The sequence below is a fragment of the Tinamus guttatus genome, unplaced genomic scaffold (genome assembly GCF_059628265.1).
Source record: "Tinamus guttatus ecotype Peru unplaced genomic scaffold, ASM5962826v1 Tinamus_guttatus_pri_ptg000602l, whole genome shotgun sequence".
In the NCBI taxonomy this organism is placed as follows: Eukaryota; Metazoa; Chordata; class Aves; order Tinamiformes; family Tinamidae; genus Tinamus; species Tinamus guttatus.
Genome location: NW_028289136.1, coordinates 3,978,942 through 3,992,771, shown reverse-complemented (window position 1 = coordinate 3,992,771; position 13,830 = coordinate 3,978,942). Strand labels below are relative to the sequence as shown.

Below are 13,830 nucleotides of genomic sequence, written 5' to 3'. Positions count from 1 at the left end.
GCTCGTTAGCAACTTTTTAATGAACTAGGCCGGCCATAACCAGATAAGCATCCGGGAGGACCAGCAATAGAGCATCGGAAAGGAATGTCAGCCAGCTGCAAGCTAGTTATGCATGGACACTATAGCTTAACCAATGAGAATGCTGTTGCTTAGCGCGTGTGTACGCTTACAGGTGATAGAATTGTATAAAGCTACACCGTAGAGAATAGTAAACGAATTGAACCTGCTTCACATTGAAGTGTCGTTCATTCCGTCTCGCGGGGTGGGCCTCGGCATCTGGTGACCCCGACGTGATACGACCGTGGGTAGAGTGGAGCCGAGAACGCGAGGGATCCTGCAGCCAGCGGAGAAGTAGCTGGGCGCCCGGGAGAGGCGGATCGTGGCCACGGCTGACCTAGTGAGTCAGGACTGACCTGGTGAGTCAGGGGCAGGATGGGGATTGCTGCATCAGCAACTAGGATGGAAATTGCTGCATCAGCAACGGAGCGTGCTATTATAGAAAGTTTGTTAAAGCTCGCTCAAAAGACTGAAACTGAGATCTCAAAAGACGATTTAATTGACTTGCTGCTGTTTTGTAAGCAGAAAAAACTCATAGAAGAAACTTCTCAGGTATATAAGCTCGAGTCCTGGGAGCGGGTGGGAAAAGAACTGTGGGATGGTGTGCAAGTAGGTTCAAAGGAAGCTCGGCGACTTGCGAAAATATATCGTCCCGTGCGGCTAATGCTTGAACAATTGCACGGGGAGGCTCAAGTCGCTGCTGCTTTGCGAGAGGCACTCGGCGGAGAAAAGGGGGAGGAGAGTGGCTCAGGAGACTCCGAGTGGACTGAAATTATTGAACCGAATCCATACGAGGAAATGGACAATAAGGAAAAAGGGATTTCATCTCGACAGGCGTGTCCAGTAACTCTAGCTGAACGTGAAGTATGGGGGGGAGTGGATGAGGATCTTCCACCATGGGAGGGGGAGGAACGACCACCCCCGGAACGACCACTCCCCACAGCGCCCGAAATGGACGTGGATCCGATTAAAGTACCGATCCCGAATGGGTCGGATGACGATGACAGTACCATCCAAGGAATGCGACGAGAACTTCGGGAGCAAACAGAGAGAATGACGGAGTTATTGGAACAGATGCGGCGCTTAGATTGTGGGTCCAGGGCAAGGGATGTGAAGGCAGCATATAAGGCTGCCCATAAGGCTATCGTAGAGGGGTTGGAGAATGTGGATAAACAACTGGGGCAATGGGAGGCGCGAAAAGGTACTTCTAGCTCTAAGGTGAATGAAGAGGTTATGAAACGACAAAAGGAGTGGGTACTGCAGAAGGTTAAAGAAGGGAGTATGACAATTGACGAAGCAAAAAATTATCTACAGGCAAAATTTGGTATGGAGGGTTACATTTTGGGTGGAGAGATTGAGGAGTTATGGAAGGCTCAAAAGAAAGGGGAAGCAGCTGGAGGGAGCGATCCAGATGAAGAAGGGTTGTTGTCGTGGTTCCGAGCCACTGTATGTGGAAGTGATAGTGCGGGAAAAAGTAAGGATGTGGCGCCACCTATTGATCCAACTTTTAACGCGGGAGCGCGGTATAAGGGGTTGATAGAGAATGCTCGGTTACAGGGGGACTTTATATTAACTCCAATAGCAGCCCCCGTAGTAGTGGGAGCCCAGGGCCCCAAGTGGGAGCCTTTAGATTGGAAATTGGTGCGAGATTTACAAAAAACAGTGATGCAATATGGACATGATAATAAGCTTGTTCGAAACCAAGTCTCTGCTTTGTTTAAATATTCGAGTATGGTTCCTGCAGACAGCAGGGCTATAATGGAACTTCTGCTTTCCTCTACTACCTATATGCTCTGGCTAGCAAAGTGGCAAGAAAGGTTAGAAGAAAAGCAATTGGAAAATCTAAATCGTAGTATGGATGATCCGTTAAGGGTCGCCACTCTCGATCAATTGATGGGAAATGGGCGCTATCGGGCACCCGAGGCCCAAGCAGCGCTTCACCCTAGAGTATTACAACAATCAAAAAATGCAGCTTTAGCAACCTTTCTTGCCCTGCCACAGATTGGAACACCTCAATTACCATATACTAAAATAATGCAAAAGCCAGGCGAGCCTTTTTTCGGTTTTGTCGACCGGCTGAAGGATGCCCTGGATATGGCACCTAATGTGCCTCCAGAGATGAAAGCAATATTGGCTAAGGAATTGGCAATACAAAACGCAAATCAATCCTGTAAACAACTGTTGGCTACTCTGCCACCAGGGGCCTCGATTATTCAAATGATAGAAGTATGTTCCCGAGCACCAATGGTTGAAGAAGAGCAGAAGGCTAAAATACATGCCGTGGCTTTGGCTACAGCACTCAAGGAGGGGAGAATATCTGGAAAGGGGGATAAAGGATTTCATGGAGTGTGTTTTCAATGTGGCCAACCAGGACATGTGAAAAGGAAGTGTCCCAACAAATTTAGAGTTGAAGGTGTGGGCCCGAAAGGATTTAATGGGAACTGTGCTAAATGTCAAAAGTTTGGGCATAAGGCAGCAGAATGTCGGTCACGATGTTATAAGAACGGTACACAGTTGCAGGGAAACGGGAGCTGCCGCGTTATGAGGGACGCGGCGAACAAATATCCCCAAACGATGGCTGCCTCTGCGAGCTCTCCTCCGCAACTTGCGGGAGTGCAGGAGTCGATTTGGCCGTGGCAAAATCCACAGTAATTAGAGATTCTGATGTGCACATATTGGAATCTACGTGCACTGGTCCCCTGGGGAAGGGCCTATCCGCTTTGGTGATTGGCCGCTCCTCAGCTTCAAAAATGGGTATTTTTGTTCTACCAGGGTGTATTGATGCTGATTACTCTGGAAATATTGGCATAATGATTAAAATTTTCAATCCTCCTGTTACTATTCCAGCACTGAGCAGGATAGCCCAATTGATACCTTTTCGAGCTCTAGTTCCTAATCCTGGACAGGCCCAGCGTGGAAACAAAGGCTTTGGATCTTCTGGACCCCCCCAGGTTGCCTTTTGTGAAAAAATAACTACTCAGCGTCCGACAAGACTCGTGAGTATGGTGGGACCGGATGGTATTCGTCTTACTGATGTTGCCATGATGATTGATACAGGTTCAGATATCACTATCGTTCCCAAGTTTGCATGGCCACCTCAGTGGGATCTGCAAGAAATTGATGCTCCTGTGACAGGTATCGGAGGGCAATCTCCTACGCAGGTTAGTCGATGCTTTGTAACCATCATGGATAAAGAGGGAAACAGAGCCATGATAAAACCTTATGTGATGTGTACATCACTGTGGCTGTTGGGAAGGGATGTTCTGGCCCAGTGGGGAATCATCTTGCAGACACCTTTTCCCTAGCGGCCATTGGGGGCAGCTTCCGCCCCACCTTAAAGTTAACATGGACCACGAAGGACCCTGTGTGGGTGGACCAATGGCCGCTGCCAGAGGAGAAGCTGCGTTACCTAAAGGAACTAGTTAAAGAACAATTAGACCAAGGTCATATTAAGCCGTCAACAAGTCCTTGGAACACCCCTATTTTCACCATTAAGAAAAAATCAGGAAAGTGGAGATTGTTACATGATCTCCGCGCTGTTAACGCATGCATGGCAAACATGGGAGCATTACAGCCAGGGTTGCCTTCACCTGTTATGCTCCCACAAGCATGGCATTTGTTAGTAATTGATCTGAAAGATTGTTTCTTTACAATACCCCTCGACCCGGAAGACAGTGACAAATTTGCCTTTACGGTTCCTACGATTAATAGGGAAGGCCCATCGGAACGATATCAGTGGGTAGTTCTTCCACAGGGAATGAAAAATTCGCCAACCATCTGTCAATGGTTTGTGAATTTGGCCCTGAAACCGTGGAGGAAAAGTCACCCAGATTTAATTACGTATCATTATATGGATGACATCCTAGTAGCAAGCCCTGAAGTTTTACCAGCTACGCACGAAGAGGAATTAATTACTTGTTTAAAGGAATTTGGTTTGGTCGTTGCCCCTGAGAAAGTGCAAAGGCAAGCTCCTTGGAATTATTTGGGTATGGTTATCACAGAGGCTAGAATTAGACCCCAAAAGCTTAAATTGCAGACAAAAATTGACACTGTTAACTGTGTGCAAAAATTAGTGGGAGACATTCAGTGGATCAGAAATTTTTGTGGTATTACCAATGAGGAAATGGAGCCGTTGTTTCAACTGCTCAGAGGAGCTAAAGAGCCTGCGGAAAAGCGGAGCTTAACTCCACAGGCTGCCACAGCCTTAGAACGAATTGAGGGGAAGATAGCCGGAACAGCTGCCTATAGATTACAGGAAGGGTTACCAATATCTTTGGTGGTTTATAATCGGAAAAGGGAGGTAGCAGTACTCATTGCCCAGATAAATGAGAAGGGGATCTTGTTTATACTCGAATGGGTTTTTCTTCCAAGTCACCTACGACGCACCTTAACTCAGAGGCATGAGGCAATTGGAATGGGAGTTTTGAAAGCCCGGCAGCGTTTACGAACAATTGCCGGTAGGGAGCCTGACAGTATTATTCTGCCTCTAAAGGCTCTGGAGATAGTCGAAGAATGGTGCTTGAACAGCGTAGAATTTGCCTTAGCCATTCAGGGAATTAAAGTGGACAATCACTATCCTAAGCATCCTCTCTTCCACACCTCTTTGGAGCTGGAAGAGCGAGAAATCCGGAGCTCAAGACCATTGTCAAACGCGATTACTGTATTCACGGATGCTAGTAGCAAAACTGGAAAGTATGGGTATGCTTTCCGGGAGTCAGATCTCTGGAAAACACAAATTCGGAAAGAGACTGCATCCGTACAGGTCCTAGAACTAAAAGCTGTAGTTTGGGCATTTTTAACCTTTCACGATCAGCCCATAAATATAGTCATTGATTCCTTGTATGTGGTAGGCATTGTTCAACGAATTAATAGGGCAATTATAGGGCACGTAAACAACCATAGTCTCCAAGCCTTGTTTGTTCAGCTTTGGAACATCATACAACAGAGGAGGTATGCTTTTTGGGTATCACATATCCGTAGCCACACTGCACTCCCTGGTCCTTTAACAGAAGGCAATGCGGTCATAGATAGTGTTGTGTCAGCAGCAGGTATTCCTTGCTCGGTGGAACAGCAGGCATCATCTTCTCATTCATTTTTTCATCAGTCTGCTCGAGCGTTACAACGCGAATTTAAAATTTCCCGAGCAACAGCTCGTGCTATTATTGCTGCTTGTCCTGATTGTGCACGCTTGACCCCTTTACAGGAAATGGGTACTAACCCGAGGGGATTACAACCAAGACAGATATGGCAGTCAGATGTAACAGAGTTTGCACCTTTTGGGCACCTCAAGTATTTACATGTTACTGTGGATACCTGTTCAAAGGCTTTATGGGCCACCCCAGCCACTTCTGCAAATGCCAAGTCAGCCTGTAAACATTGGACTCAGGCGATTGCTGTTTTAGGAAAGCCTGACATCATAAAGACAGATAATGCACCTGCGTATAAGAGTAACACCTGTGCAACCTTTTTCCAGCAATGGGGAATAATCCATCAGACGGGTATCCCTTATAATTCTGGTGGTCAGGCCATTATCGAGCGTCACCATAAAAATTTAAAACAATTATTGTTTGCTTTGAAAAAAGAGGGGGAGAAGAGTCCCTACGAGTTAATCAGTAAAGCATGTTATGTTTTAAATTGGCTTAACCCTCGAAATGATGATAGTATACCTATTTTCACCCATTTTTCTAAAAACCCAGCTGATCTTTCAGGAAAGAAGGTGCAGGTAGAAGTTTTCTGGCCGCAGAAACAGATCTGGGAAGGTCCAGTCGAGTTAATTACGTGGGGACGGGGTTATGCTTGTGTACTTGCAGGAGATGGAGCGACCTGGGTACCAGCCAAGTGGGTACGACCGTGGTTGCGGAACAGACAGGAACAATCAATGGACCAGGATGTCAGAATGGACCAGGTTCAGCTGTTTGGTAATCATCTTGATAACAGTGACAGGAATAGTGCAGGGGAAATGGCAGACAGAAATTCAGCAGAGGGAGAACATTTGGGTCACCATAGCTAATCAGACAGGCCAAAGTGCCTTCTGTCTTAGCTTGGAACGTCCAGGAGACCCTTTTCGTACTTGTTTGATAGGTGTCCCTGTTTGGCAACCTCAAGAATTCAATGGGTACGTAGCTAATTTTGCTGTGCTTAATGATACTCTATTAAATACTACTATGTGCTCTTACCGATCAAAGCGAACGGCAGAACAGTTAGACGGGTGCTGGCAATGTGAAATCATTAAAAGTCTGAATGGCACTTTGACTTCCCCGCCGGAGGAATTAGACTTGTTGGGAAGTCTGAATGCCACAAATACCACCCGAAACGGTGGATGGGTTAGTTTTGAACTGCATAGCAAAGGTGCACTTGAAGAAAGTACATCGCAATGGGCAACAGTTAACTCGGGGCTGAAAATTAATGATGTTTATCTTCACACATATACCCAATGTAAATTAACGAGCTTCTCTGCAAAACGGCTACCACCAGGAGTGTTTTTAATATGCGGAGACCGGGCATGGAACGGAGTACCGTCTAGTCCACAAGGAGGTCCGTGTTATCTGGGGAGACTGAGTTTGTTTCACCCTAATATATCTCAAGTGATGACCTTTGTATCCAAAAGGAAGAAACGATCGATACATGAGTTAGATTGTACAAAAGTTGGGGATCCAAGATTTTGGTCAAGGGTCAAAACTATCTTCGTGTCCCTGCTTATCCCAGGGAGCACTGCCGCACGAGCAATGACTTCCTTGAAACAGCTAGCATGCTGGACAAGGAATGAATTAAATTTAACATCAGACATTTTAGATCAGCTATCGCAAGATGTAGCTAGTGTAAATCATGTAGTATTGCAGAATAGAGCCGCAGTAGATTTTCTGCTTTTAGCACATGGGCATGGGTGTGAGGATTTTGAAGGTATGTGTTGTTTAAACTTATCCGATCATTCAGAGTCTATCCATAAAAAGATTGCACTCTTGAAAGAAGGGCTGCACAAGTTGAAGGAAGAAAGTTGGGGATTAGAAGATTGGCTCAGATCGTTAGGCTTAGGACCATGGATTACAGAAATGTTGTACCACTTGTGCGTGATCGGGATGGTTATACTCGTGCTTGTGATTATGTTACCTTGCTTTTGCCAATACTTGCAACGCTTGATGCATAATACCGCTAATTCTGTTTTTGAAAAAAGAGGGGGAAATGTTGGGGCCTTAGCACTTTTACAGGAATACGAGGAGCTGAAGTGATGAGAACTGAGGAGCTGAAGTGATGAGAACCGAGGAGCTGAGGCGGTGAGAACCGGGAACTGAAGCGATGGGAACCAAGGCCACCCGGAGAAGATAACGCTCGTTAGCAACTTTTTAATGAACTAGGCCGGCCATAACCAGATAAGCATCCGGGAGGACCAGCAATAGAGCATCGGAAAGGAATGTCAGCCAGCTGCAAGCTAGTTATGCATGGACACTATAGCTTAACCAATGAGAATGCTGTTGCTTAGCGCGTGTGTACGCTTACAGGTGATAGAATTGTATAAAGCTACACCGTAGAGAATAGTAAACGAATTGAACCTGCTTCACATTGAAGTGTCGTTCATTCCGTCTCGCGGGGTGGGCCTCGGCACACAACATTAAAAAAAAATCATTTGAAGTTTCCCTCAGGGCTATTAAATGAGATATTGTAAAAACAAATACAGTTAGCAAATATATAGATCTTGTCTTGCTTTTCTATATTTCTTCAGTGAAGACACTTGATTGATTTAAAACAAAATCATGACTAAAGTGTTCACTGATACCAAACTTTCACTTCCCATAGCAATACCAACATATCATTTTAGTCTTGAGTTTTGCAAATAGTAAATATTTAATTGCCATTATCTAAACTAAATGTAATCAGAGAGTCAACAGACCAGATGAATCTTTTAACCAAAAGGTGTCATAAGAACAGATTGTCTGTGCTTCTGTGGCAGCTCCATTAGAGTTGCCATGAGAAGATTTTCTAGTGTGGAAATGAACTTCTGGTTACTGAAGAAAATGGAGAAAACGTATTTAAAAAACTATCTACCATGAGATTAGAAAATAAGTGTCCCTGAATTGAAGGATATATAGCTGCTGTCACAGACAAATAAACTGTTAAGAAACTTGCAATCCTGTTTCCTAAAGACAGAAAAAGTCATTTAAAATGTCTTTGGATCCTGGTTTCACTTGGAATTATTTTGTGGCCTTGGCCCAGGTGCAATCTTATCTCATCCAGTGTATATTTCTAGAGAAAGCTTTCCTTATTATAGTAGAGCTTTTTACATTTCACTAACAATGGTGTCTTTTTTTTAGGCTCTAGCTCCTTAACAACAATGTTGTAAATTGAACACTTCCAATTACAGTGGAGGACCAGATCACAATGTCTTAATCCTACATGCTTGTCTACTGATAGCACTAGAAGCAACTGAAGCGATAAGCTCAGGAGGTCAGCGAAGGCTGTCTCAGTGTGTTGATCTGCCACATTTGTCTTCACACAGTCCCCTTTCAATAAAAAGGATCACCTTTACAGAAAAAAATGAAAGAAGGCTATGGAACAAAAACGTTACAATATCTGCATTAAATTAAAGTACATTAAATTTAATATAGCAAGAACGCAGAAACTGAGCAAAGATCAGTTCTGGAGAAAAGCTACTGTTATTCCCTGTTCTATGTGAATGAAAAGCAAAATTGGACTTTGCAATACCATTCTAAACAAGTTGTGAACCCCCTGGATTCTCCAGCTGAGACATGCAAGACCTCAAAAACACTAGAATTCTGAAAAAAAAAAAAATCCAGCTCTGATTGCATTTGACAGATGTGGCTGGGTCTAGTTTCTACTCAATTCTCTAGGAAGGTAATTATATTGGTACTATTTGTTATCATGAGTATTTAGTTGTTTGATAGGAGAAAGGAAGGAATGAAGTTCATGTTACAGCACCACAAAATTTACAACATTTCTGCAGGGTTTTAGAGGAGTCTGTGAAATATTCAGGGTTATCTTAAAAAGACGAGTTCACAGTGCTTTCACCTCTGAATAATTAACAAAGACGTACCCATCCCCCAGGAAAACATATAAATAAAATATTAGTAAGCCCCTAGGGTGATAAATGCATATAAGTTGTTTACTCAATACTGCAAAATCATGTAGACCTCCCAAGTCATTAACAGAGTGACAGGAGAAAAGTGAATAAAATACAAGAACACAACAATGTCTTCTAAACATGATCACAGGTTTGAATATTTGTGTATCCTGCCTCACTGTGCCAAATAGCAAGTAACTGTAAAAGAGCATAAGAATAAATTATGCATATGGTCATGTTTTCATAGAATCATAGAATGCTTAAGGTTGGAAGGGACCTCTAGAGATCATCTAGTCCAACCCCCCTGCACACGCAGGGTCACCTAAAGCACGTGGCACAGGACTGCGTCCAAGCGGGTTTTGAAGATCTCCAGAGAAGGAGACTCCACAACCTCTCTGGGCAGCCTGTTCCAGTGCTCTGGCACCCTCACTGTTAAAAACTTTTTCCTTAAGTTCCTATGGAACTTTTGGTGTTTCAGTTTCGGGCCATTTCCTCTGTTGGTGGCCACGGCTGAAAAGAGGCCAGCACCATCCTCCTCACTGCCTCTCTTGAGGTACTTATAGACACTGATTAGATCCCCTCTCAGCCTTCTCTTCTCCAGGCTGAACAGGCCCAGCTCCCTCAGCCTCTCCTCATAGGGCAGAAGCTCCAGGCCCCTGATCATCCTTGTGGCCCTGCACTGGACTCTCTCTAGCAGCTCCACATCCCTCTTATACTGTGGAGCCCAGAACTGGACACAATACTCCAGATGTGGCCTCACCAGGGCTGAGTAGAGGGGCAGGATCACCTCCCTCGATCTGCTGGAGACACTCTTCTTAATGCACCCCAGGATCCCATTGGCCTTCTTGGACACGAGGGCACACTGCTGCCTCATGGCCAACTTGTCGTCCACCATGACACCCAGGTCTTTCTCTGCAGAGTTGCTCTCCAGAAGGTCGGTCCCCAGCTGTGCTGGTGTCTGGGGTTATTCCTCCCAAGGTACAGGACCTTGCACTTGGCCTTCTTGAATCCCAGTATATTTTTCTAGCTTCAAGTGATCTATAGTTTAAGGAGTATTTGAGCTAGTGCTATATTTATTAGATCCTGAGAGAGATTTTTTTTTTCCATATTGATCTTACTTTTTGAACCCATATAAACCACTGGAACAAATTTCTGTGGCAATGACTTCCACAGTTTAGTTATAGTTGTAGTACAAATACTGTTAAAACACATCTTTTTGTTGTGACTGGCCACCAGATAATGCTCCCCATGTCTGGTTATTTCATACCCACTTTCCTATATTCCCTGGGATTTTATAGAACTCTTTTTGTGCTCATACAATCTGAAAAAAAAACAATGTGGCAAATAATACGTTTTTTTCTGACTATTCAATACCTGCATTTGGAAACTATGCAATACTAGAGACCAGCTCAGTCTTTTTTAGTGTCAGCTGAAAGTGCAAAGAGACATGGGCATGTGCAATGTCTTTCTCATAAATGAGTTCCAGCAACAACAAAAATCCAGAGCATTTGCTGTACATGTCATGGTTGAGAAAAAAAATATATTACAGAAATAAATGCTACAAGTAGTCTCCGATCTCTTACGCAAAAATTTATGCTGCCACACTTTGCATATAATGTGTCCTCTAATGTGACTTCCTTATAAAAGCCATGGACCCTATCCTCATCCATTGTAAGGTCTAGTCTTAGCATAGCTCTGATTCAGATGGTGCTAATGAGAATTTATGTTGTTTTATATTAATTCCAATTAACTACTGTATCTCTTTGGACGAGACACTTTGTCTGGTACCAACAGTTTTTTTTTCTCATTTTTCATTTCTTTTATTTATCTGGATAAGGAGTCTCTACCTCTTCAGGGCAGAAACTGCCTTTCATGTGTATCTGTTAGGACAGATTGTCTTTTTTCATAAAACAGAAAAAAAAAAAGAAAAAAATTGTCTTAATCATTTTACATTTCACTGAACTTTGAAACGGGTCATCTTTGGCTAATACAGATAAGCTTACTTTCTGCAATAGCAGATAATTTTTATCTTGAACAAGCTGCAATGTCAGCCAATACTATCATTATCACACTACAAAAATAAGAGATAGATAAAAGAAAGCCTTTTAAAAACAAACAAACTTAACTCAAAAAGTGTGGCAGCAGACTGAAAGAGTAATTATGGGACTCTGCACTCAATATTGCCTCTATATCTCAGCTGCTTCAATAGCAAAACTAATTTCAGCTACTTCTATCATCTTAAGTATAGATATGTGAATCTGGCTAAGAGCAAAACTGTGTGGGAGTTTTACTGATTGAAATTATTTAAAAAGGAAAAAAAAAGAAAAAAGAAATAGTAAAGCACCAAAAAAGCAACCTGTACCTATCAGAAATAATAAATGCCCTACTAAGGCAAAGCAATGATCCAGCGAGCTCACTACTCAGAGCTCAGAATAATTTTTTTTCCAGTTTTGAACATGCATGCAAGAATAACGCTTCCTTCAGTAATGCGGAATCTCAACTTGCATGTAACAGATGGGTGCAAATCCTTGCTTTTAAAGAAAGCAGACCTTGAACTTGAGTTTTGCTTGCTAGTCATGCGACCTTGTTGTCTAGACATCTGGTATGCGATGTGGCAGAGAAATGTTATTTCTTTATGAGTATCTTAAAAAAAAAAAAGAAAAAGAAAAGAATAAAAAAATCTTTTAGGGAGACTTGCATACTGTTTATTTCAACAAACTGTTACTTAAAGCAGTTAAAGATGGCAGCATTTTAGAGCTTCTATTCATCCTAACCCCAAGCAATTCTGGGAAAATGAGAGTAAAATTAGGACATAGTCCCAGACAGTCTTCTTCTTCTTTCTTCTTTTTTTTTTTTTTTTTTTTTTTAACATTTAATTACCACAAAACAGTCTTGAAATCTCTGAGATATTGATTTATTTTTGATTGTCAATGTAAACCCAAATATTTACCTATAAATAAACTTGGGCTGAGGCAGCAATCTCACTGTTTCTTGACAACTGATTAATTAATCTATCATGAACTAGTTCTTTTTTATATAAATAAATGAAATTTGAACACTAGGTGCAAGGCAATTGCAACTCAGAAATAGTAGGTCAGTGAAATAGTCTGCATAAATAAAAATGAAAGTGAAAACTCAACTGTTTTCCCTCTCAGAAGGACTAAGAGAAAGCAATTTTAATAAATAGTTGTTCTTCAATCCTTTGAATAATTAGATACCTCAAGACTCAGTGTATTAGTTCTCCATATGACAGCTTCCACACATGCTACAGGGTCAAGACAGCTTTCCCCAGTGAATTTTTATCAGGAATAAAAACTTTTTTTTTTTTCCCCTAAAGAGTAATGCAAAGTGCTGTAAAGTGTTGGGTATTTTACCCGGAGACAGATGTAGTGGCTGTTCTAATCGTTTGAATTTTCTCTGATATCTTTCTCTACCTTTTTACCTGAAGGCTTACATAAAATTGATAATTTACAGATGACAAAACCACTGCAGAAGCTCTGTTTCAAGTAGTAATTGTACAACATAAAATTCAAGCACTTCTGTGCTTTAAGATGCTAAAGAATTAGAGATATTTGGAATTTTGGTAAAAGTTAGTTAGATACCTGACTGAAGAAATCCTCTTTTCACAAAACTGATTGTAATTTCAGCTCTTCTCTTGTTGTTGCTGTGGACTTCGCAGTATAAGAAAAGTAAGCCTCTCAGAACAGTTTTTGATATGAGCTAACTTCCACTCCAATTATACATCTTTATGGAGCTTCAAGATGAAGAATTCCAAAAACTTTTGGAACATTGTTTCACTTATTAAACTTCAGGACCAAGTCTCTTCTCTTCCTTTCCTTTCTTCCACCTTATGTCTGTTATTCATGTTTGAGGGTGAGGAAGGAAACTTTATGCCAAAAAGAAATCCATAGGTGTTCTTTAGGGATCTTTGGTAATTTTTTAGTTACCTAAGAGAAAAGGTCACCATTTTTTTCCTCACATAACTGAACTAAAAGATCATGTTTTCTTTATTTCTTAGAAACCAAGCCTTCTCTGGTCAGGGAATGTAAGCAATCTTTAGCAAAACATAATGTTGCAAACAATGTTCTTTGTCTTTCCGCTAGGATCAAGGGTGGTGGGAGGTCCTTGGAAGTTTGACCTGAATGAATCCTAATGACTGAAGCACCAAAGAACATCTAAAAGCTTCCAACTACATAATGAGATCAAGGACTAGCAGTAGTCATCCAGTAGAAAAGTAATCTCTGTGGACTAATTTATCTGAGTGTTTGCACGGGCTTTGGAAGAGTTTTGCTGCTTTCTGGATGACCTAGTATAGGGCTAAGTTGGGTTTATTTTCTGACTTTATAGACTCTTTAGCGGCATCCATGCAACTAGACTTACAAAGACAAGATAAATTAACAAAATAAAAAACATAAAACAAAAGACTCAAAAATCTACTTTTCCGTGCATTTCATGGCTGAATAATATTCATGCATGTTGGTGGGTAACTCCATCAAAAACTGCACGCAATAACACTAACCTCTACTGAAAGAGTTCTATGTTCTATGTTCAATATGTTCTTCTGCATATAAGCTAAACAATAACTATATGCATATTAACTTTCATGAAATACATAGGGATGATTGTGGTAAAGTGGATTTTTTTTCCATTTTCCTCTCTCTCTTTATTTCTTTGCCAGTGAGTTTTTGTTTCTCATTGCC

General features: G+C 42.0%; 1 protein-coding gene across 1 annotated transcript; it reads left to right on the top strand.

The window, feature by feature from the left end:
• The first annotated feature begins 720 nt into the window (after positions 1-720).
• LOC148592419 (endogenous retrovirus group K member 21 Gag polyprotein-like) lies at positions 721-13,283 on the top strand. The gene is made up of 3 exons (XM_088534928.1): positions 721-1,151; positions 1,842-2,563; positions 13,234-13,283. Exons 1-3 carry the CDS (start codon positions 721-723, stop codon positions 13,281-13,283), a joined length of 1,203 nt encoding a protein of 400 aa, XP_088391054.1.
• Positions 13,284-13,830: the final 547 nt, after the last annotated feature.

Excerpts from the sequence above, each read along its gene's own strand:
- LOC148592419 (XM_088534928.1), top strand. The coding sequence starts at position 721 with ATGCTTGAACAATTGCACGGGGAGGCTCAAGTCGCTGCTGCTTTGCGA. Across the intron at positions 1,152-1,841 it reads ATGCGGCGCTTAGATTGTGG|CTATATGCTCTGGCTAGCAA; the intron begins GTCCAGGGCAAG and ends TTCCTCTACTAC. Across the intron at positions 2,564-13,233 it reads GTCACGATGTTATAAGAACG|GATCAAGGGTGGTGGGAGGT; the intron begins GTACACAGTTGC and ends TCTTTCCGCTAG.